The sequence below is a fragment of the Coffea arabica genome, chromosome 8c (assembly GCF_036785885.1).
Source record: "Coffea arabica cultivar ET-39 chromosome 8c, Coffea Arabica ET-39 HiFi, whole genome shotgun sequence".
In the NCBI taxonomy this organism is placed as follows: Eukaryota; Viridiplantae; Streptophyta; class Magnoliopsida; order Gentianales; family Rubiaceae; genus Coffea; species Coffea arabica.
In genome coordinates, this window is record NC_092325.1 from 39,814,107 (window position 1) to 39,835,874 (window position 21,768).

The following is a 21,768-nucleotide window of genomic DNA, read 5'->3' on the forward strand; positions in this document are numbered from 1 at the left end:
ACTATGCAGCAGTAGGGAAGACAAGAAGAAATGTGCATACGCCAAGGAATTTTACTGTACTAATATGTCTTCCTGGTGTGACATAAAAACCAAAAAAGAAGAAAGAATTTTATTTTGCTAAATTTTTTTGGTTCATATTACTTCATCTCGAAGGATGAGATCAAGAAAAGAAAGGAAATAATTAGCTAAAGAAGTTTGATGCGACTGCCAAAAACCAGATCCGAGCTGGGCTGTAGCGAGCCGAGCTGAGCAGGCGCGATCGACCTGAGAGAGGAAACCGAGCTAGCGCACCTACAAAGGAAGATCAAGTGCGGGACGGGTGTCCCCGAAATATCTCCGACGATCAAGTCAGTGAGCTTGTATACGGAGCAATAGTCTAGAATACTTGTGTTTGGCGTACCTTGTATTGTCCTTACGCTCGCTATATATAGAGCGGAATGGTTGTAGTTTCCTTGTTGGAGTCAGTGTCCCCTTAGGGTTCGGAGTCTCCTTAGGGTTTCGTGCGGCGGCTCCTACAAGTTCGGAGGCGGCGGCCCATAGGCCCATCTTAGGGAGCAACAGGTAGGGCCGAGCTGGCACCCGCATGCCGAGCTGGTACCCCCGCCGACCCAGCGCGTACAACTTGCCGAGCTGACACGTGTCATGTGCAGATTTCCCCCACTACACTAGCCCCCTTGAGTCTAGAGTCACTGATGAGTCACGTGGGTCTGGACCAAATTTCGAAGCGTCACGCCGGGGTCATGCAGGACCCACGATCCCATGATTACGTACCTCCTCCGAGAAACTGCCACGTCTGTCGTAGTAACCGTCACTTCAAGGGTCACGTCCTTCATGATGGCGGTTTGTCAGCTCACGCGTCTTCCCAGGTAACTGCCCCCTTGCCATAAATTCGAACTTCTTCCTCGGGACTCTTCGGCTTCCCGCCCAGGGAGCCTATAAATAGGCCCCACCAAACGTCACTTTCAAGCCTTCCTTCTCATTTTCTCTTCTCCTCCAGCCTTCTCCAGCTCGCTCCGCATTCCGTGAGGTCGTCCGAGAGTAGGATTACCTTCTAAGCACACCTCAGCTCTCCTCCTTTGTCCACCAGTAAGTCCTCTTTTTCCTTTTATGTCGTCTTCCTCCACGCACTCAGACCTTACCAGCTCAGCACCTAGGCGTAGGATTACCCGACCTGTATTCATAGAAATACCAGACTCCAGTCCTTCTCCTTCCAGCTCGTCTGGGTCCGAATATCTTCCTCCCCCAATCCCAAGCCTTGCTATAGCCATGAACCGACTTGGTCCATCTGCTCAGCCCGAGGCTGGAGCTGCTGCCCCAGAGATTCCTCTGGAGGTGGCTCCAGCTCGCGCCAGAGCAGGTCCTGTTAGGGGACCAGACATCGACTTTGGGGAAGTCGAGATTATCCCCCCCCTCCTCGACCAAGGGGATGTGGATGAACTGGTGGGGAGGTACGACATTCTCCCCCAGTTCGAGGCTCGGGCAGCCCGGCCAGGGGAGTACGCTTGCCGACCTCCCCCTGGGTTTGTGGCTATCTACAGAGATCAGCTCGTGGCTGGTCTTCGCCTCCCCATTCCCCAATTTCTTTACGACATCCTAACCTTCTGGGGCGTTCGAATTACCCAGGTCGTTCCCAACGCCATTCGGTCCATCCTCGGCTTCTTTATTTTGTGCCGAGCTCTTGAAATCCCCTATTCTCTGGACCTATTTAGGTCTTTCTTTCAGATGAAGGTAAGCGGCCCAGTGCATGGTTGGTCCTACTTCGCTCGCAGGAGCGGAGGGGAACTCCCTACCCGCGAGCTGTTCACTCAGATGCCTTCTTCCATCAAGGGCTGGAAAGCCCAGTTCTTTTTTGTGAAGAACACTAGGTTTCCTCCCCTAACTTGGAGGGAGGATACCCAGGTAACCGATCCAATCCCTTCTCCCCTGCCCGAGGCCGAGCTAGACCGCTTGGTCAGCTCGGAAGCTCAACTGAAGGTGAAGGAATTTAACAATGCCCAGCTCTGGTCGGCGGGGCTAATCCGAGCAGAGGTGAACGACCCTGCCCCCGATCTCCGACCTATCACCCCCGAGGAGCTGACAGCTTGTAATTTTCTCGACCTCCTCCTTTCCATGAGTCCACATCATCTTAACTGACTAAGTGTCTTTGTCCTGCAGTGAAGAGGTTTTCCCAGCTGCTGAACATTGGGGAAATTGGCAGTACGAGCACGCCAACTCCTGCGCCTTCCACAGCGCCGAGCAGCACGGTGCCTCCACCTCCACCTGTGTCCACTCCCCAGATTGCCGCTCAGTCTTCACTGGGGGAGGGACCAAAGAAGAAAAGAAAGAAGTCCACGGCCAAGAAGGCCAGGACAGAGGCGGCTTCCCCCCAGTCCCAGGAGGAGCCATCAACTGCCATTGCCTCGCATTACAGGGTGAGCTCCGCCGAGCAGCAGGCTTCGTCACAATCTCCTCCCGCTATGTGGCGCATGAGGAATGTGATTCCCATGAAACCCCCTACCGAGCTGGGCTCACACCCGCACCCCCACCATTTCTGCCCGAAGTGGGGGTTGTCGGTGAACGATCGAGCTCAATTCCCTGAAGTGGCGAAGGAGCTCGTCAAAGGCGCGGTACTCCCCCGCGATCACCACTTCATCCAACTTGCCACCAACGCTGAGCTGTTGGAGCACTTCTACCTCAGCACCACCCAGGTAACCTCTTAACCAACACTTTCTCTGACATCCTTTCGAGTTTTGCTGCCTACTTATCCTGTAACTAACATGCAGCTCAATGTTGCGGGAGCCGAGTTGGCTCAGCGGTATGAGAACATGGGGGTCAACCTGTCCCAGGTTGATGCTGCCAAAGAGAAGTTGTCGAGCCAGCTCGAAGCTGCAGAGTCCGAGCTGGAGACCCTGAAGAAGCAACTTGCAGACGCCAACTCCTCCTGCGAACTGGAAAAGAAGAGAACGGCCGAACTGGCTGCGACTCTAGAGGCAGAGCAGAAAAAATCTGCCGAACTGGTGGAGGCGGCAAAGGAAGAAGGGCGCCAACTGGGCGTCAAAGAGTTCAAGAAGTCTGAGATCTTCATGAACGACCTGGCCCTCCTCAACGGCCCTGTCCTGCAACTCGGCTACACGAAAGCCTTGATGGATGTGGAGTCCCTAAGGTTGCCAGGCTTTGACCTGAGCAAATGGCCCGACTACAACTCTCAATCCACCAACCAAATTGACAGGCTCGTCACAGGTTACTCCAATGAGCGCGACCTGGCGGCCCTGATTGTCGATCCCAATCTTCCTGCACTCTCCCCAGAGCAAGAGCAGCAAGGGGAGAGTTAAGCTGATAGGGCTTTAGACTATCCTGGAAGGATGTTAGGCTAGAGTAGGGTCCGAGCTGGCCAGCTCGATTTTGTATGGCCCCCCATCTGTACATGTTTTTTGAATATATGTAACCTTTTTCTTTCCCAACACTTGTAAAATTTTTCTTTTATTTCAAAGCTTCGAATACATTCATAACGCCAAAAGCCGAACTACTAAAATAAAAGCAGACCTGTCTAGCCGACCATTTTCAGCTCGGGCAAGACACTTAGAGAAAAAGCCTTAAATTTGAGTTGTGCCACACGCGGGGGACTTCGCTTCCATCCAGACGAGCTAGTCTGCAATAACCTGCTCGGTCAGCTTCCTTTACCACATAGGGACCTTCCCAATTGGGGTCTAACTTGCCTGTGCCAACAACGCGGCTCAGGGAGTTTTTGCGCAGCACCAGGTCCCCCGTCTTGAAGGAGAGTTGTCTCACCCGGGCATTGTAATAACGTGCGACCTGGCTCTTATACTTAGCCATTCTTATAGCCGCTTCTTCCCTTCGATACTCGAGCAAGTCGAGATCGAGTCGCATCTCTTCCTCATTGTTTTGGGCCACAAAATATTGTACCCTGGCCGAAGGCATCCCAATTTCCGCAGGGATCACTGCTTCCACCCCATATGTTAGGACAAACGGAGTTTCTTGTGTGGCCGTCCGAGGCGTAGTCCGGTAAGCCCATAGTATAGTGGGCAGCTCGTCCAGCCAACCCGTCCGAGCTGATTCGATCCTTGTCTTTAAACCGTGCAGGATGGTCCGGTTTACATTCTCGACCTGCCCATTGGTCTGGGGTGCCCTACTGAGGTGAAGTGCTGCTGGATGCCGAGCTCAGTGCACCACTCCCGAAGCGAATGGTCTGCGAACTGCCGGCCTTTATCCGAAACGAGAACCCTGGGTATGCCAAATCGGCAGACTACGTTCCTCCAAAGGAACTTATGTATCGACCTACTACTGATCGTGCTAAGCGGCTCAGCTTCTATCCACTTGGTGAAGTAATCAATCGCCACTACCAAGTACTCATAGCCACCGGGAGCTCGGGGAAAAGGTTCTAGCAAGTCGATTCCCCACTGGAAGAACGGCCACGGGCTATGAAGAGGGATCATTTCCCGAGTTGGGGCGTGATGAACTGGAGCATGCAGCTGGCAAGACTTACACCGAGCTACCAGCTCGGTCGAGTCTCTGAAGATGGTGGGCCAATAGTAGCCGGCCAGCATTCCCTTCTTGGCCAATACCCTGGGGCCAACGTGATTGCCACAGACGCCCTCATGCAACTCGCGCAAGACATAGCTCCCTTCCTCAGGTGTTATACACCTCAGCCAGGGCTGCAAGTAGGATTTCCTATACAGGACTCCCTGCACGAGCGTGTGCCTCTGCGACTTAAGTAGAATTTTGCGGGCCTCTATCCTGCTCGGGGGGAGTTCCCCCTGCGCCAGATATCGAACAATGGGGTCCATCCAGGAGCTCACCACCTGGATGACCGCAGCACTGACCTGGTCATATGCACGACTCCTGACGACCTCCACAACTATTTCCCGACCTAGGGTGCCCACCGAGGTGGAGGCCAGTTTGGACAGGGCATCAGCTCTCTTGTTCAGACTCCGCGGGATCTGCTCTAGCACGAACTGCTCGAACAGGCCCTTCAGCTCATGTGTCTTGGCCACGTATTTTCTCAGCGCCCCCTCTTTGACCTCGTAGCTCCCCCATACCTGGTTAACTATCAGCTGCGAGTCGCTATAGACTTTCAACGATCTGGCCCCTAACTTCCGAGCCATCTCCATTCCTGCAATGAGAGTCTCGTACTCAGATTCATTATTAGAGGCTCTGAAATCAAACCTTAACGCGTAAGGCAGCTCCTCTCCTGTAGGGCTGATTAGGAGAAGCCCTGCTCCGCATCCCTCTTTGCTTGACGCACCGTCCACATACAGCGTCCATGTGGGCTCTGTTTGCTCCGCTGTTTCCCTAGCCTTCCCGTCTCGGGCTGCTGTCCTGGCCAGTTCGGCTTTGGCAGTCTCTTCGGGATATGCGACCTCAGCTGCGTCTCCGACCTGTTGGACCTCCGCTGCGTCTATGGCCTGCTTGGCCTCTGCAGCCTCTTGGGCCGGTCCGGTCTCCCCAGCTTCTCTGGTCGATCCGCCCTCTGCTACCTGACTGGCCTGGGCGACCTCAGCAGCGTTTTCGGTCCGTGGGACCTCGGCTACCTCTCTGATCTGTACGGCCTTGGCAGTCTCCGGGATCTGTGTGGCTCTGGCGGCGCGCGCGTCCTTAACCTCCCTATTCGGTCCGGTCTGGTCTGTCTCCCCTCCAGTCGACCCAAAAGAGATGCCATCTGCTATGAAATCTGCTAGTGCTTGAGCTTTGATGGCCGTCCTGGGCTGATATCCCAAGTCATACTCAGACAATTCCACCGCCCATTTTACCATTCGACCTGAAGATTCGGGTTTGGACAGGATCTGCTTCAAGGGCTGGTTCGTTATGACTACCACGGGATGAGCTTGGAAATAGGTCCTCAACTTCCGAGCTGCGTGAACTAGCGCCAAGACATATCGCTCTATCGCCGAGTACCTGGATTCGGCCCCCTGCAGGGCGCGACTGACATAATATACTGGCTTCTGTAACTTGTCCTCCTCTCGCACCAGCACTGCGCTTACAGCCCCCTCTCCCGCAGCTAAGTAGATGAACAGGGTCTCTCCCACCTCGGGAGAGGTCAGAGCTGGCAATCGAACGAGGTGCTCCTTAAGCTCGTCAAACGCCTTCTGGCATTCCGGGTTCCACTCGAACTGCCGACCTCCTTTCAGGGCTTTGAAGAAAGGCGACCCCCGAACTGCCGATTTAGACAAGAACCTATTCAAGGCAGCCATCCTTCCTGTCAGACGCTGCACCTCTTTGATATTCCGGGGTGGAGCCATGTCCATGATAGCCTTGATCTTGTTTGGGTTAGCTCTCACCCCTTCTTTGGAAATCATGTACCCCAAAAATTTTCCCGACCTGACCCCGAAAGTGCACTTCTTCGGGTTTAGCCGCATTCGTGAGTGTCGAAGGACCTCGAAAATCTCCCTCAGGTCGGAGACGAACTGCTCCTGGGTTCGGCTTTTTATCAACATATCGTCCACATAAACCTCCAGGTTTCGACCGATCTGATTCCTGAACAACTTGTTTACCAGCCTTTGATAGGTTGCGCCTGCATTCTTTAAACCGAACGGCATGGTGACGTAACAATATGTGCCATCCTCAGTGATAAACGAAGTCTTATCCTGGTCCTCCTCGTCCAAGGCTATCTGATGGTACCCCTTGAAAGCATCCAAGAAACAGAAAATCTCATAACCCGCTGTTGAGTCCACGAGCTGGTCAATCCGGGGAAGTGGGTAACAATCTTTAGGGCAAGCCTTATTCAAATCTGTGAAATCCACACACATCCTCCAGGCTTTCTCCTCCTTTTTGACCAGCACCGGATTAGCCAACCAGGTCGGGTAGTAGACCTCCTTAACAATTTTGGCCTCCAGCAGCTTACTCACCTCGCTTTTGACGACCTCCTTTCGTTCAGGAGCAAAGTTCCTCTTCTTCTGTTTCACAGGTCGGACGCCGGGATCCACCTGTAGCCTATGAACCGCCAGCTTGGTGGGGATTCCTGGCATGTCATCAGCACTCCAAGCGAAAATCTCAGCATATTCCTCCAAGAGAGCTTCCAAAGAACTCCTGACCAGCTCGGCTAGGCCCATGCCGACCTTCACAGTGCGCTCAGGTCGGCCGGCCTGGACGGGCAGCTCGGTTAATCCCTCGTCCGTTTCCAATCTCTCTCCCTTCTCCATGGGCTCCCAGGGCTCTAAGCAAACTGTCTGAGCTACTAACTTCTCTTTGCCCTTGAGGGTAGCAATGTAACATGCCCTGGCCACTTCCGGATCTCCGAGCACCTCAGCCACGCCCTCGGGAGTAGGAAACTTCATGCTGAGGTGCAACGTAGAGCAGACAGCTCGGAGGGCATTCAGCGTGGGCCGTCCCAAAATCATATTGTATGACGACGGCTCCTTAACCACCGCGAAGTTTACCGGAACAGTTCGGCACTTCGGGGATACTCCGACCGTGACCATGAGGGTGATCATTCCTTCTGGTCTCACGGGAGGGCCTGCAAACCCGATTAATGGAGTCCGAACCGGGACCAGCTGCCTATCCTCCAGCTGCAGCTCTTTAAAAGTCTTGTAATACAGCACGTCTATAGCACTCCCGTTGTCTATGTATACCTTCTTCACCTTGTAATTGCAGGTGATGACCTCAATGACAATAGCTTCATGATTGTTGGAGGCCAGGGGGACTGCGTCCTCTGGTCCATAAATAATTTCCTCATACATCTTCAGACGCTTGGCCGAGCTCTCCCCCGCGGGGGAGGTCGATTGTGCTGCCGAGCTGTATGACTATCCCCGCCAGCCGGTCCTCCTGCAATGGTATTAATCACCCCGGCCAGATTCTGCGTTTCCTGTTCAGGAGCTCGACCATGAGTCCCCTGAGGTCGATCCCGGAGGTAGCTCGGTCGTTCTGACCTGGACCTCCCTCGTTGCTGGTCAGCTCGGTCCTCTCGTATGAACTGCCCGAGATGACCTCGTTTGATTAGTTTCTCGATGTTTTTCTTGAGGTGACGGCAGTCCTCCGTGTCATGCCCCACATCTCGATGATAAGCGCAGAACAACCCTTGGTCCCGTCTGCTTTTGTCCCCTCCCAAAGGTCGAGGAGGTCGGGAGAGCCCCTCCTGTTCCATGACCGCCAGCACCCGAGCTCGAGGTGCGGTGAGGCTAGTCCAGGGCTTATCTCCTCCACTTGGACGGCTTCTAGGGAGGCGATCGTAGGTGCTCTTCCTTCCCTGGTTGGGACGAGTCTCCACCTGGTCGGCTCCCCTCCTACGTTTGTCATCCCTCAGCCTTTCTTGTGCGCTCTTAAGGCGGTTAGCCTCCTCCGCATTGGCCTTCTCATGAGCTCGGTCCAGCATTTCCCGTACCGACTTGGGAGGTTTCTCTACGAGTTCGGTGTAGAGCTTCTGCTTGCGCAGCCCGTTAATGAAGGCTGCCATAACCACCTTGTCATCGCGATCCCTGACCTGAAGGGACTCGTTATTGAAACGCACCATGTATTCGCGTAAGGATTCCTCAGGCCTTTGTTGAATGGTCATTAGGTGCGCCGTGCTTTTGGAGAAGGCTCGTGATGAGACAAACTGGGCTGCAAACAGCCGAGCAAGCTGAGCAAAGGACCTAATGGACCTGGGGGGAAGCCCCTGGAACCACTGACGTGCCTTCCCCTCCAGAAACATGGGAAAAGTCTTGCACCTGACCGCATCTGCGGCAGTTTGCAGACGCATTTGGGTCAGGAATGCAAACAAGTGATCCTCCGGATCCGTGGTCGCATCATAAGGCTTCATGTTGGGTATCTTGAACTTTGCGGGCAGTGGATAGTTCTCTATATCAGGCACGAAAGGGGACGCGATGTACCTGTCCGCCTCGGCATCCAAGAGCAGGTCCAGCTCGTCCTGCACCTGGAGCTGCTCTTTCCGAGGTGAGGGTTCATCCCTAGAATACCTCCGGACGGGCTCCGGGTGCTCAGTTCGAGAGTGCTTGTGAGTGGGCTCCCCCATGTCGATGTGCTCACTTGAGGGCTCCCGGCGCACGCGTTTGAGCTGGGGGTTGGGGCTCCCCGCCCTGGACTCGGTTGGACCCTCCGAGTTTTTCGGCTCCTGGCCCAGAGGCCCTCCTGTCTGCCCCCTGAGGTAATTCACAATGGCCTCGAAAGTGGGCAGGTTTCCTGCTACCGCCTGAACCAGTTGCTCCGGCGGAATCCGCGAGAGTCCCGTCCCCTCCCCTCCAGGGGTCGGACTCCGGGCAGACTGTTGGGGGCCGCTTCCTCCGTTCCCCTTAGAGCCATCGGCATTCCTCTGAGACCTCGTTTTTGGCATGATTCGCAAGAGAAGTTACTTGTTCCCACAGACGGCACCAATTGATGCGACTGCCAAAAACCAGATCCGAGCTGGGCTGTAGCGAGCCGAGCTGAGCAGGCGCGATCGACCTGAGAGAGGAAACCGAGCTAGCGCACCTACAAAGGAAGATCAAGTGCGGGACGGGTGTCCCCGGAATATCTCCGACGATCAAGTCAGTGAGCTTGTATACGGAGCAATAGTCTAGAATACTTGTGTTTGGCGTACCTTGTATTGTCCTTACGCTCGCTATATATAGAGCGGAATGGTTGTAGTTTCCTTGTTGGAGTCAGTGTCCCCTTAGGGTTCGGAGTCTCCTTAGGGTTTCGTGCGGCGGCTCTTACAAGTTCGGAGGCGGCGGCCCATAGGCCCATCTTAGGGAGCAACAGGTAGGGCCGAGCTGGCACCCGCATGCCGAGCTGGTACCCCCGCCGACCCAGCGCGTACAACTTGCCGAGCTGACACGTGTCATGTGCAGATTTCCCCCACTACAAAGTTAAAAGTGGACAATCACAAGATTAACATACTTCACTTTTTCACTTTTTTTTTTTTTTTTTGCCTCTTCTTTTCAGGAAAAATGTTAAATCAGAACGAACATTGGGGTCATAGTGTTCATGAATCTATTAAGACACTGTAGGAAAGCATGGTATCCAATTCCAACACCAGAAATGTAATGAAAATTGTCGCTATTTTACTTGCACCATCAGAATTTATTGTTATTACGACTTTGCATTTAAAGCATTGATTTGAAAAGAGAAAAGGAAAGCACCTCTCTTTATCGCTTGCTTTCTATCATTTTTTATTTACATTATTAGTTTTGAGATAAAAAAAAAGCAATCTAAGGTTGTAGTTTAATTTCTTATTCGCTATACATTATATGTTATACGAGCAAATAAGAGAAAATGTGGTTATGTGTGAGAAATAATATACTATATACATACATAAAAGATAATGAGAAAAAATAACCTTGTACTATCTCCTTCTTCTATAATTAAGATACTCATATTTAGCAAACAAGTAAAATAAAAGAAAATCAACGAAGACATTTCATCTTTAGCCAAAAAAAAAAAAAAAGAATTAAGCAAGACTTCTATCCTAGAAACTATAGATTATCTTTTTCATTTTGTGTTTTTTTGAAAGTATATGCTTTTGTATTTGTAGTGGAATAAGACATAATTGACACTCCCTCCGTCCCACTTTGATAGTTCTGTTTCTTGTTTCATATAGTTTAAGAAAAAATAGTTAATTTTGTTGGAAAAGTAAATTTAAATTGTTATTTTCCTAAAATACCCTCACATTAAATAGAAACTTGAATTGATGGTAAAAAAAGAGTCAACTCTCATTAAATTGGATAGATTTATAGTAACAACAACTTACATTGAATAAGGGTATTTTAGAAAAATTAAAAAATAACTATATTCTTCAATTTCAATTAGAAAGTGGGTTATAATTTGGGACAGATGAAAAAGAAAAATAAAATTATTAAAATGGGAGGAAGGGAGTAGTATTTGCAAATTGAGTTGTCACTGTCCCAAGAGGCAATAAGCCAATAAGCAGCCTTTTGGCGACTTCAATTTCATAATGGGTGCAAAAAGCCGGTAATGATGGGAGCCTTTTCCCAATACATCTGAAAGTCCCAAGAGGATCTGAAATAGCATATTAACAATCCAACCCAGAACCCCGCCACACAGATTCGGCTTTCTACATTAATGGTGTTCCTGATTTCCTTCCCCACTAGGCCACTACTAGTCGTGTGAAGTAGTGTAGTATAATCTGCCAAAGGGCAGACACAGTAGTGTGTGTATATACGGGGGTGTGTGTGTGTGTGTTTTTTTGATTTAAAATGATTAATAACATGGCCAAGGGCTACGAAATTGAGAAAATAAGCACATAAAAATATATTTTGTTGAATTGCATTTTTTTTCTTTAAAAAAAATTTGCATTTTTTGTAATCACATATTTCAATCCTTTTTACCTTATATATATCAAAGGACAGATATAACGTGTATATGTGTGCGTTTTTATCAATTGTTGATAAAAACGATCCTTTGGAGGTTCTAGCAAATTTAGGTTTTAATAACATGGCCAAGGGCTACGGAATTGAGGGAAAAAATGATTAAAAAAAAAAATTTCAAACTTCATTTTCTACATTTTATTTAACTTTTTAATAACTTGCTCTTCTTAATTCTTTTTTTTTTTTTTCAAAAAGAGGATTCTGGGAAAAATATTTCGGGGAGTTGGGCACCAAATAAAATTGGATGGTTCGGGAATTTGAGAGCTTTGAATTAATCACTGATTTGATTGCCATCTTACTCAGTCTTTTATGGAATAAGTTATGTCTATCTTTTGAAAAAAAAAATTAAAAAATTAAAACGTGTAATATTATCCATCAATCACTTATCAAACTATTTGGACAAAAAACAAAACAAAAATTAAATCAAGCCAAAAACTATCAATTTTCTAATTAACAAAGTTCCAGTGGCTTCTCTTTCCTTTCCTTTCCTAATTTTTTTTATTATTTCAAGAGTACATATTTATCTTCAACTTCTACTTCACTCCAAAAAAAAAAAAAAAAAAATACTCATACAAGATGTACACGCACCGACACCCGCGTGTGGGACAGGCTGACAACAGTGACGTAGGCATATGATTGTAGTAAAGTAACATCCAAGTTGTCAATTGGAAAATGAAGCTTGGTAAGCCGTCAGCTCATCCTATTCATAATATTCAATTAGTACATGACTATTTTATATTTCTCAATTCTCAGGCCTGTAAATTTCTTCTCTTCTTTTCTTTCTTCTTTTGGGGCTTGAAACTTTCTCTGTGGTATAACTGAATTTTGGCCTTTGCATAGGAGCATATTTCTTCTGGTTTCACTAATTTTTTGTCTTTCCCAGCTTGTACAGGTCAGTTGAGCTTCTATTCCATCTGGGTTTTTCGAATTTTTAAGGGGTTTTAATTTTCTTGAATTTTTTTCTTGTTATGTGCCTGTTTTTTTTTTTATGCTAAAACAGTTCTGGGTTGTCAAGGAATCTTTCTTTCCATTCATTATTGTTATCATTATTATTCTTGACGGTGAAGTGGTTTGTTGGTGTAGCCCATTTTATTTGTTGTAGTCCATGTTCCTATTTGTTGAATTCAAAGGGAATGGAAATCTTGAAAGTATAGAATAAATGCAAGTATAGCAAAATTGTTTAAGGATTAGTTAAGCGTTGAAGATGGTTCATTGGTTAATAAGACCTCACTCATTTGTTTGGCCGGCTCAACTTTTATAATCTGTATATTCTAATTGGTTTATTCCAAGCAACTGGAATTATTGAAGAATAACTACAAAGGAGGTAACCATTGCCGGCATTGTCTAATTCTGATCCTGTTTATTTGATTTGTTTTAATGGTGGATTAGTTACTGCTTAGAGATCAGAATTGTTGTATCTCTTTGATGTTTCGCATACTAGTGTGGAATTAAATGAGTTGAAAACGGTGGAAAAGCAAGGTCAGAGTGACTAACAAATAGCGTTACTCGGGATCTGTGCAGAGGTGGAAGAGCTGATGTTGATTCAGTTGCTGATTTAATATGAACAAATATCGACTCACAAGCCTGATCGAAAGCAGGAGGCTGCTATGGCTACTTGCAGTGTTATTTGCTCTGGTTTTCTGTGTGCAATATTTTGAGCTTCCTTATGGAAATGCTTTTTTGGCCTTATTTTTGTCTGGCAATGCTGAAGTTTCATCAGTGGGAAACTCCTCTATAGGAAATTCATCAAGTGGCTTCTATGTTGGGAAGTCATTGGTTGATGGAAGCTTGAATTTTTCTAACAGCTTAAATTACACAGACCCTAGCACCTCTTACGGGGGTAGTGATGTAACTGAGCTTTTCGACGGAACAGATGCAAAGGCAAAACATTCTGATGACTCCTTAGATGTGGTTGCTGATAGTGACCCTGAAGATGAATATCCATCGAAGGACTTCATTGATATGAACCACAACTCAACAGCGGCAGAGGTAGTAGAAAATCCTAGCCTAGCACCAGAGAAGGCTGTGGAGCCTAATCAAACTGTACCAGCATCAGATTCAAATGCTACTTCAAATAATAACATTTCACTGGACAGAATTGAGGGACGAAATATTGCACCAGTATCAGTTGGAAATGACATCTTGGATAGCAGCCTTTCAAACACTTCAGATGCATTGCAACCATCAGATTCACCATCTTCCATGGACAAAGACGCTACCAATGCACTTCAGAAAACTAGCATTCCTGCATTTCTGAAAACTGATCTTGCTCCTTCAGTCAATTATTCTTCTAGGAATGCAATCCCCAAAGTGAAAGATAGCCCTGAAGATGCAGTGGTGTCACTTTCAAAGATGAATGATATGCTTCTTCAGAGTCTCACTTCCTATCATTCAATGGTATGTGAATCTATTATTTAGTTTGACCGTGTAAGATCTGAATTCCATAGCAGAAGCTTAATCTTCTGTCTTCTTTGTTGTTGCTCATCTGAATTCAATTGTTTCCATTTTCTTTGCATTTCCTCTGTAGAGACCACTGTGGAGTAAAGGTACTGATCAAGAGTTAATACTTGCAAGATCCCTCATAGAGAATGCCCCCAGTGTCCAGAATGACCCTAAGCTCAACCAATTTGCTCCTCTATACCGTAATTTTTCAATGTTTAGAAGGCAAGTTATGGAGATCTTGTTGGCAACTGTTTACTATTAGTTACTACCTTATTCCTTCTCAATGTTCTAATCTTTATTACTATTTTTCCTAGTTTATCACGGTGACATGTATTGCTATTGAAGTTGTGCTACTAAACACGTAATTGCATTCACCAAATTCCCACCTTCTTCCTATAGCTTGAAAGTTGCTTGCTTAGCCATGGCTGGAGATTTTACAAAATATGCATTTTGTTGGAGGTAGTAATACTGAGGAAAAAGTTGCAAGCTAGCACGTAGCAGCTCATGTTTATGGCTTATTCTGTTGAATGTAGAATGAGAACCTCAAGTTTTTCCTTGCTTTTGTACATATGGATGTTTGGTGAACTTCAGGTTGAGCCTTGAAGCCTTAATGATCAGTAATATTCCGTCAAAGGCCCTATCTCAAGCAGTTAGTTTGCTGCGTTGAAAATGAATATTTTAAATGCAGAATTACATCTGTTAGTAAGAGAAGCTTTTTCTGCACTTAATTCTATGTACAATTGTGAAGCTAAGCATTCAACCAACAATGACTTGAAAATATTTATCTGAACTGTTGCTCAATAATGGCAAAAGATAATCTTAAGCTGCTTTCCTGAGGATGTTGACTTCCAGCTTCCACATGCAAGGCTTTTATTAAGACAACTGAAATTTCTACTGCAGGAGCTACGAATTAATGGAACAGACTCTCAAGGTTTACATTTACAAAGAAGGAGAAAGACCAATATTCCATCAACCAGTGCTCCAAGGGATATATGCTTCTGAGGGATGGTTTATGAAGCTGCTCCAATCAAGCAAACATTTTGTTACCAAGAAACCGAAAAAAGCTCACTTATTCTACTTACCTTTTAGTACAAGGATGTTGGAGGAGACATTATATGTGCCTAATTCTCACAGTAGGAAGAACTTAATTCAGTGCTTGAGAAATTACCTCAGCTTAATCACAAGTAGATATTCATTCTGGAATAGAACTGGAGGAGCTGATCATTTTGTTGTAGCCTGCCATGACTGGGTATGCATCGTAATTTCTCTACTACTTAGTCAAACAGGTTATTTTCAATCTCTGTGTAGAGCTGCAAAATGAGCTTTTTTTACTAGAACTGCTGTGCTATAGTTTATTTTCATATTTTAGGACAGATTTATCTACTTCTTGAAAGATTTGTGTGGTGGCTTTTAATCTAATTTACAGATCTTTTGCTTCAAGTTCCCAAGAAAACAGGCTGGGAAAAAGTTGTGCATATAAAATATTGAATAAACATCTGTTGACATACATGTAATTGTATGGCAGGCTCCAGCTGAGACGAGAAAAATCATGGCACATTGCATAAGAGCTCTGTGCAATTCGGATATTAAAGAGGGCTTTCAATTTGGCAAAGATGTATCTCTTGCAGAAACATATGTACGCATACCTCAGCATCCTCTTAGACAAGTTGGCGGGCGACCTCCCTCCAAGCGAAAAATTCTTGCTTTCTTTGCTGGAAACATGCATGGATATCTCCGTCCTATACTGCTGGAGCACTGGGAGAATAAAGATCCTGACATGAAAATCTTTGGACAATTGCCTAAGGTGAAGGGCCAAATGAGCTACATCCAGCACATGCAGAGCAGCAAGTATTGCATATGTGCAAGAGGCTACGAAGTAAATAGTCCACGTGTAGTTGAGGCCATCTTTTATGAGTGTGTTCCTGTCATTATATCTGACAATTTTGTGCCTCCTTTCTTTGAAACACTAAAATGGGAGTCCTTCGCCATTTTTGTCCCAGAAAAGGACATCCCAAACTTGAAAAACATACTTCTGTCAATCCCAAAGAAGAGGTATCTACAAATGCAGAAGAGGGTTAAGCTGGTACAGCAACATTTTCTTTGGCATCCTAGGCCTGTAAAGTATGACATTTTCCATATGATACTCCATTCAATTTGGTATACCAGAGTTTTCCAAATAAGTTCCAGGTGATAGATGTCAGATATTTGAAAGAAACGTACTAGAAAGTTTGATCTGTAGTGCAGGTGTTTGATTTCTTGCTGTACATAACTGTTAAAAGTAATTATTTCTGTTATTATATGGGCAATAATATGTATCCTCGCTTCTCTTTGTGTGTGTGTGTGGCTGTGTCTGAACATGAATTAGGAACATTAGTCAGGTGATCTCGAGGTCTCCAATTCGGACTCTCAAAAAATTGAGAGGAACATTTCTGCCCGGCTGTGTTGTTAAACCCACCCCTTCTAAACTGTCCACTCCTCCATTCCCCTTTCTCCTCCCTCACGCCCAACCCACCATCATCCGTTAAACCCTCCCCCCACAAACACGAAAAAAAAAACAAAAAGAAAAAAAATCAAACGTTGCTGTCGCTGCAATTTCATTCATCGGGTGGCATCAGTCACCGGTTCATCCTGCCTCCAGGTTGTGCTCCGACAACTTTTGTTCTTCTTTTCCCCTTTAAAACCCAGAATTATGTTAGGGTAAATGGTGAACTCCGAAAATCATGGTTGGGTTAAATTATGATTGGAATTGAAATTATGGCTGTATGTTATTCTTGGTTGAAAACCCATTTGAAGGCAGCTGCTGTCGTTAAACTCGTAAGGCTGGCCTTAAAAAAATTAAAAATAAATTGGTGGAGTTGAGTTGAAAGAGCGATCTCGTCTAATCATTCTTGAAGGCAGCCGTAGAACTCTTTATTTCTTCTCGTCAGCTATCCCAGATAGTGGAGTTCCATTCGTTGTCTGATCCCCAGCAAGGTAATGATAGATAATCTAATGTTTCCTTGATCATTAAGTTTAATTTTACGAGATATAAGTCACTGAAAAAAATTCTGAATTTGTGCTCATGGGATTAACTGTCTGCAGGTAACTTATATAGCGACTTTGTGTATACAATAATCATGCTAGTTTTCCGTTGTAGCTCTTCTCTAATGATTACTGGATTTGGGGTAAGAAAAGGAATAGGGAAAGGAAGAAATTTTTAGTAGAAGGAACAAAGAAAAAGAAAAAGAAAATAATTTTTGGAATTGTCTAGGGCATGAAATTGTGGTAACCCAAATTAACTGCAGCAAATTTTGTGATGTATAAAGCTGAAATGATACGCAGAAAGAACAATGAAGCCTACTGTTTTTTTCGTACCAGAAAGGTGATGCTTTCTTATGTTTGGACCTCTTTTGTTTGTGTGAAAGCAGGCTATATGTTTCTTTCCATAAGGTTTAGGGTAAAAATGCAGTTTTGACAAATATCGTTTGCCTGATGTAAATGAATTGGCTTCATTATGTGGCTTGTCTATGTGCATTTTAAGGTCCGAAGTGCAATAATGAAAATGAAGAATTAAACAAAATAACGAAAATCTGGTGACAAAGCATAATGCTCTGATTTTTAACACAATGCAAGTGTTGCATACAAGTTGTCTATTTTCACTGCATTCAAGAAGCATTGAATTTCAGTGTTCACCCTGAGCTAAAAAGTTGCAGAAAATAATCTGGCATGTCCTATTCGGAGATTACATGCCAACATTAATTACCTATTACGTACCATCATTAATTACCTATTACTCAACATGTATCTGTTTTTATCTATGAGAACATATTATCACGCATTTAATCAGTTTGAAAGTGTGTTTCTCTTCTTCTTTTGGCTTTCAGGTAGTGCTCAAACGAATTTTTTGGTGATTAAAACACGTCTATCATGTGATGGCTACGATAAATGCCAGTTGACTACAGAATCTTGCTGGTTGGATATCTGATACATGGTCTTTATTTGGTTCTTTCTTCTATTAAATCTTCCCTGTTGACTGTTATCCGTTGCGAATCCTGGAAGAAAATAAGGTTCAAAAGCTGCTGGATACCTGGAAAGCCACTTTCTTCACAGGATACGACAGTACATAAGACTTTGTTCAAGGTGCTTTAGTTTGAGAACCATTTGGTTCCTCTTCAGGACTTTTTTCAGATATTTTCACATACCAATGAAACTTGCAGATGGTAAGGTCTTACGAGAGACTGCAAATAAAGGACTCTGGAAATTACTATAGGTTCTTTTTGAAGGACTAAAAAGGCCAATGATTCATCAGCTCATTCTTGAATATGAAGCAGTGAATAGACGGGGGAAAATGTGCAGAATATGCTTAGGAAGGAAGTCGGGGGAAACTTGATTGGAATGTTTGTCTTTTCACCATCAATCAGCAATTTTAATGACTCAGAAGCGTATCCTGTGAATGTCTAGTGGAGAAGTTTCCTCTTTTTAGTTAATTAATGGACTTCAAAGCCATTTCAGCTGCTGTTAAGTCATCGTGCAGAAATGCAAGACAATGTGATACTATGAATGTGGCAAGAGTCCAATTTCAATCTGTAACTTCCAGATTGGTTTTGCAATGTCCAAAGGTTGACATCTAAAGTTCACGTGTTCCGCATTTAGATAGTTAAAAGTGTGTTATGGATCCAGGATCCCAATTTATATGTGCAAGTCATTTAAAGACTAGGAGATCGTTCTGGGTATTGGGAATAACATTTGGTATATTTGTTGCCATTCAGTTTTCTGCACTTCCAAACAGTAGTACCATATCATCTCTGTTTTCTGCTGGAAAATTTACCTTATTTGGGAGATGGGATTTTGAGGCCAAGAATCAGTCAGACTCTAGAACTGCTGGTAATCCTAAAAACACTTACTTGGTCAAAGATTCAGCATCTAGTTCCACTTTTGAGGACAGCAGAAATTCTAAGCTTGATAATTCATCTCCAAGTGTTCCAGAAATCTTTGATAGTTCAGCCAGCAATAAGCAAATTGAAGAGTTTTCTTCATCCATTGCGCCACATGCAAGCTCAGGTTCTGTTCCCCAACAGCTTACAGTTGCTTTTCCTCCTGCAGTTTCTTCACCTATTACAACATCTCAAATAAATATGGACTTGGTAAGTCCTGCGATGTCAGTGCAGAATCATGAAAAACATATAATGAAAACAGATGAGAAAGGAAGCTTAATGCAGAGAAATGTAAGCTTGCTACGTAACAATTCTTCTGCTGGGCATGGAAAGTCTAGTTTGCCAACATCAGCTGTGTATTCAATATCTGCAATGAAAAAGTTATTGCTGCAAAGTCAGTCCCTACCTCGTGCAGTGGTACGTCAATGTGATATAAGGTCTATGTGATTTGGCTTGAAAAAGAATTTGAGTTCATTAACTTTTTTTTTTTAACAGATAGTGAAATGGAACTCAACTGCTGATCAGGAACTGCTTTATGCAAAGTCACAGATACAGGATGCACCAGTTCATCGAAATAGCACAGAACTTTATGCTCCTCTTTACAGAAATGTGTCGATGTTTAAAAGGTATACATTGTCACCGGTTAGCTTCATCTTTGTCCTTTTCTTTTTTCTTGATAATTTGAAGTTTTATAAAAAATGAATTTTCAAACCCTTTAGAGCATTGTAGCTTTTTATGTCAGGAGAAATGGGCAGATGCTCTGAACTCCAACCCACAGAACATAAAATATGCAAAGAAGTGGAACTTTTTAGTCTCTGACAATTGCTTCACTTCTTCAATCTTGGTTGTGGAAAAGGAAATTTGGCGGCTTAATGGCTTTATGTCCTTTACATTAAAAAAAAATTACAAATTCAGTCATTAAAACTATACTCTCTTTCCCCTACAATTTTATGAAACACATAAAGTTGCCTTTCTGTAGTAATACCTATCTTTAGAAGCCTTACCCTAATTTTCTCCTGGGATTTTCTTGTGCTGACTACTTACATAAATAACAATTTCATTGCATTTGCAGGAGCTATGAGTTAATGGATAAGGTGCTTAAAGTTTACATCTATAAGGAAGGAGAAAAACCAATTTTCCATGAGTCAATACTTGAAGGGATATATGCTTCTGAAGGATGGTTTTTGAAGTTAATGGAATCAAATAAGCAATATGCTACTGATGATCCCGCCAAAGCCCATTTATTTTACTTACCTTTTAGTTCGCGTTTGCTTCAGTTAACACTTTATGTGCGTCATTCACACAGTCGTAATAACCTCATTGAGTACATGAAGCGCTATGTAGGCATGCTCGGCCAAAAGTATCCATTCTGGAACAGAACCAATGGAGAAGATCATTTCCTTGCAGCTTGTCATGATTGGGTATGCCACTGTTATTCTTGCTGTTATTGAGTATTGACTACTACAAGATCTTTTTATGCTAGATAGGGTTTGACTCTTTCTGTTTGTTTGATTTTCTAGAGGGGATTTGAAAGTTTTGGAGTAGACCATCATATCCTTCGGACTGACTTCTGCATTAGTTCATATCATGTATATATTTAACAAGTTGAACATCATATATTTGCAATAATGATCGTCCAAGTACATAACCTAGCTAGAAGCTGTTGTGTTAACATAAAGTCTGTCTAAGGCTTATGACGCATTGAAAAGTATTACCTATTTGCCCGTTACCATAAAAGGGAGTTACTGAGGTTCCACTTCTGCATTAGTTCATATCATGTATATATTTAACAAGTTGAACATCATATATTTGCAATAATGATCGTCCAAGTACATAACCTAGCTAGAAGCTGTTGTGTTAACATAAAGTCTGTCTAAGGCTTATGACGCATTGAAAAGTATTACCTATTTGCCCGTTACCATAAAAGGGAGTTACTGAGGTTCCACTTCTTGCAACATGCTTTCTCGGAATTTGGTCAAATTTGAAGAACATGTTTTCTCTTGAAATTGCTGCTATCCAGGCTCCTGCTGAAACAAGAGGTCCTATGCTTAGTTGCCTAAGAGCACTATGCAATGCTGACATCAATGTGGGCTTTGAGATAGGCAAGGATGTTGCCCTTCCGACAGTTTATGTACGCTCAGCTCAGAACCCTCTCAAGGATATTGGAGGTAAACCTCCATCTCAACGACCAATCTTGGCTTTCTTTGCTGGTTATATGCACGGGAATGTTCGTCCATTACTCCTGGATTGCTGGGGTAAAGATCCTGACATGAGAATCTTTGGTCGAATGCCTCATGTCAAAGGTAATAAGAACTACATTGAGCATATGAAGAGCAGCAAATATTGCATCTGTGCAAAAGGCTATGCAGTCCATAGTCCACGAGTTGTGGAGTCTATCTTCTATGAATGTGTTCCAGTTATAATATCTGATAACTATGTGCCTCCTTTCTTTGAGGTTTTGAATTGGGAATCCTTTGCTGTTTTCGTTTTAGAGAAGGACATACCAAAGTTGAAGGATATACTCCTTTCCATCTCAGAGGAAAAGTACCTTGAAATGCAAAAGAGAGTGAAAGAGGTTCAGAAACATTTTCTTTGGCATGCTGATCCTGTAAAATACGATATGTTCCATATGATTCTGCACTCTGTTTGGTACAACAGAGTTTTTAGAATCCAATCTCCCTGATATTTGTGAAGAGCCAGTTGACTTAGTAACAGTTGCAACACTCAAAATTTGACTGATATTATTACTCTCCAATCCATCTCTAAGAGATGCTTCGTGGTTGGGACTTCAAGAAAATTAGTTTGACATCTTAAAACTGCAAATATGCCTTTGTGCAATGGAGATGACCAAAAAAAATCATTCTTTGTCCTTTTGCCCCTTTTTAGGCAATGGATTATTTGGCTTTTAGCAAGGAATAACTTGAATCTTTTCAACAATGCTGAAATAACCATGCTTTATGCATTCACCAATGTATAGAATAGATTAACTTTGTTCCTCTGTCTTAGACAGGTTGTAAAGCTTATGCGTGCCTTGGCTCAATGCCTCGTACGGTTATCGTCTTTTGCAATGAATATAAATTATTGTTTCAAAATAGAAAAGATTTCGGACAATTTAGGCA

General features: G+C 44.4%; 3 protein-coding genes across 4 annotated transcripts; 2 read left to right on the forward strand and 1 right to left on the reverse strand.

Moving 5' to 3' along the window:
- Positions 1–3,558: 3,558 nt before the first annotated feature.
- LOC140013571 (uncharacterized) lies at positions 3,559–7,673 on the reverse strand. The gene is made up of 2 exons (XM_072062905.1): positions 4,280–7,673; positions 3,559–4,145 (listed from the first exon to the last, which is right to left on the reverse strand). Exons 1-2 carry the CDS (start codon positions 7,671–7,673, stop codon positions 3,559–3,561), a joined length of 3,981 nt encoding a protein of 1,326 aa, XP_071919006.1.
- A 4,286-nt stretch (positions 7,674–11,959) lies between these two features.
- On the forward strand, positions 11,960–16,065 carry LOC113707428 (probable glycosyltransferase At5g03795). Its single transcript, XM_027229759.2, has 5 exons — positions 11,960–12,186; positions 12,816–13,691; positions 13,822–13,958; positions 14,637–14,985; positions 15,262–16,065. The coding sequence occupies exons 2-5, from the start codon at positions 12,855–12,857 to the stop codon at positions 15,925–15,927; spliced, it is 1,989 nt and encodes a 662-aa protein (XP_027085560.1). The 5' UTR covers positions 11,960–12,186; positions 12,816–12,854; the 3' UTR covers positions 15,928–16,065.
- A 47-nt stretch (positions 16,066–16,112) lies between these two features.
- On the forward strand, positions 16,113–21,388 carry LOC113707429 (probable glycosyltransferase At5g03795). 2 transcript variants are annotated; one of them, XM_027229761.2, is made up of 6 exons: positions 16,113–16,709; positions 17,600–19,066; positions 19,145–19,275; positions 19,722–20,070; positions 20,670–20,952; positions 21,142–21,388. In XM_027229761.2, the coding sequence occupies exons 2-6, from the start codon at positions 18,386–18,388 to the stop codon at positions 21,330–21,332; spliced, it is 1,635 nt and encodes a 544-aa protein (XP_027085562.2). In that variant the 5' UTR covers positions 16,113–16,709; positions 17,600–18,385; the 3' UTR covers positions 21,333–21,388. The 2 variants fall into 2 exon arrangements, with proteins under 2 accessions (XP_027085562.2, XP_027085561.2); XM_027229760.2 differs by having other exon boundaries at positions 20,670–21,388.
- Positions 21,389–21,768: the final 380 nt, after the last annotated feature.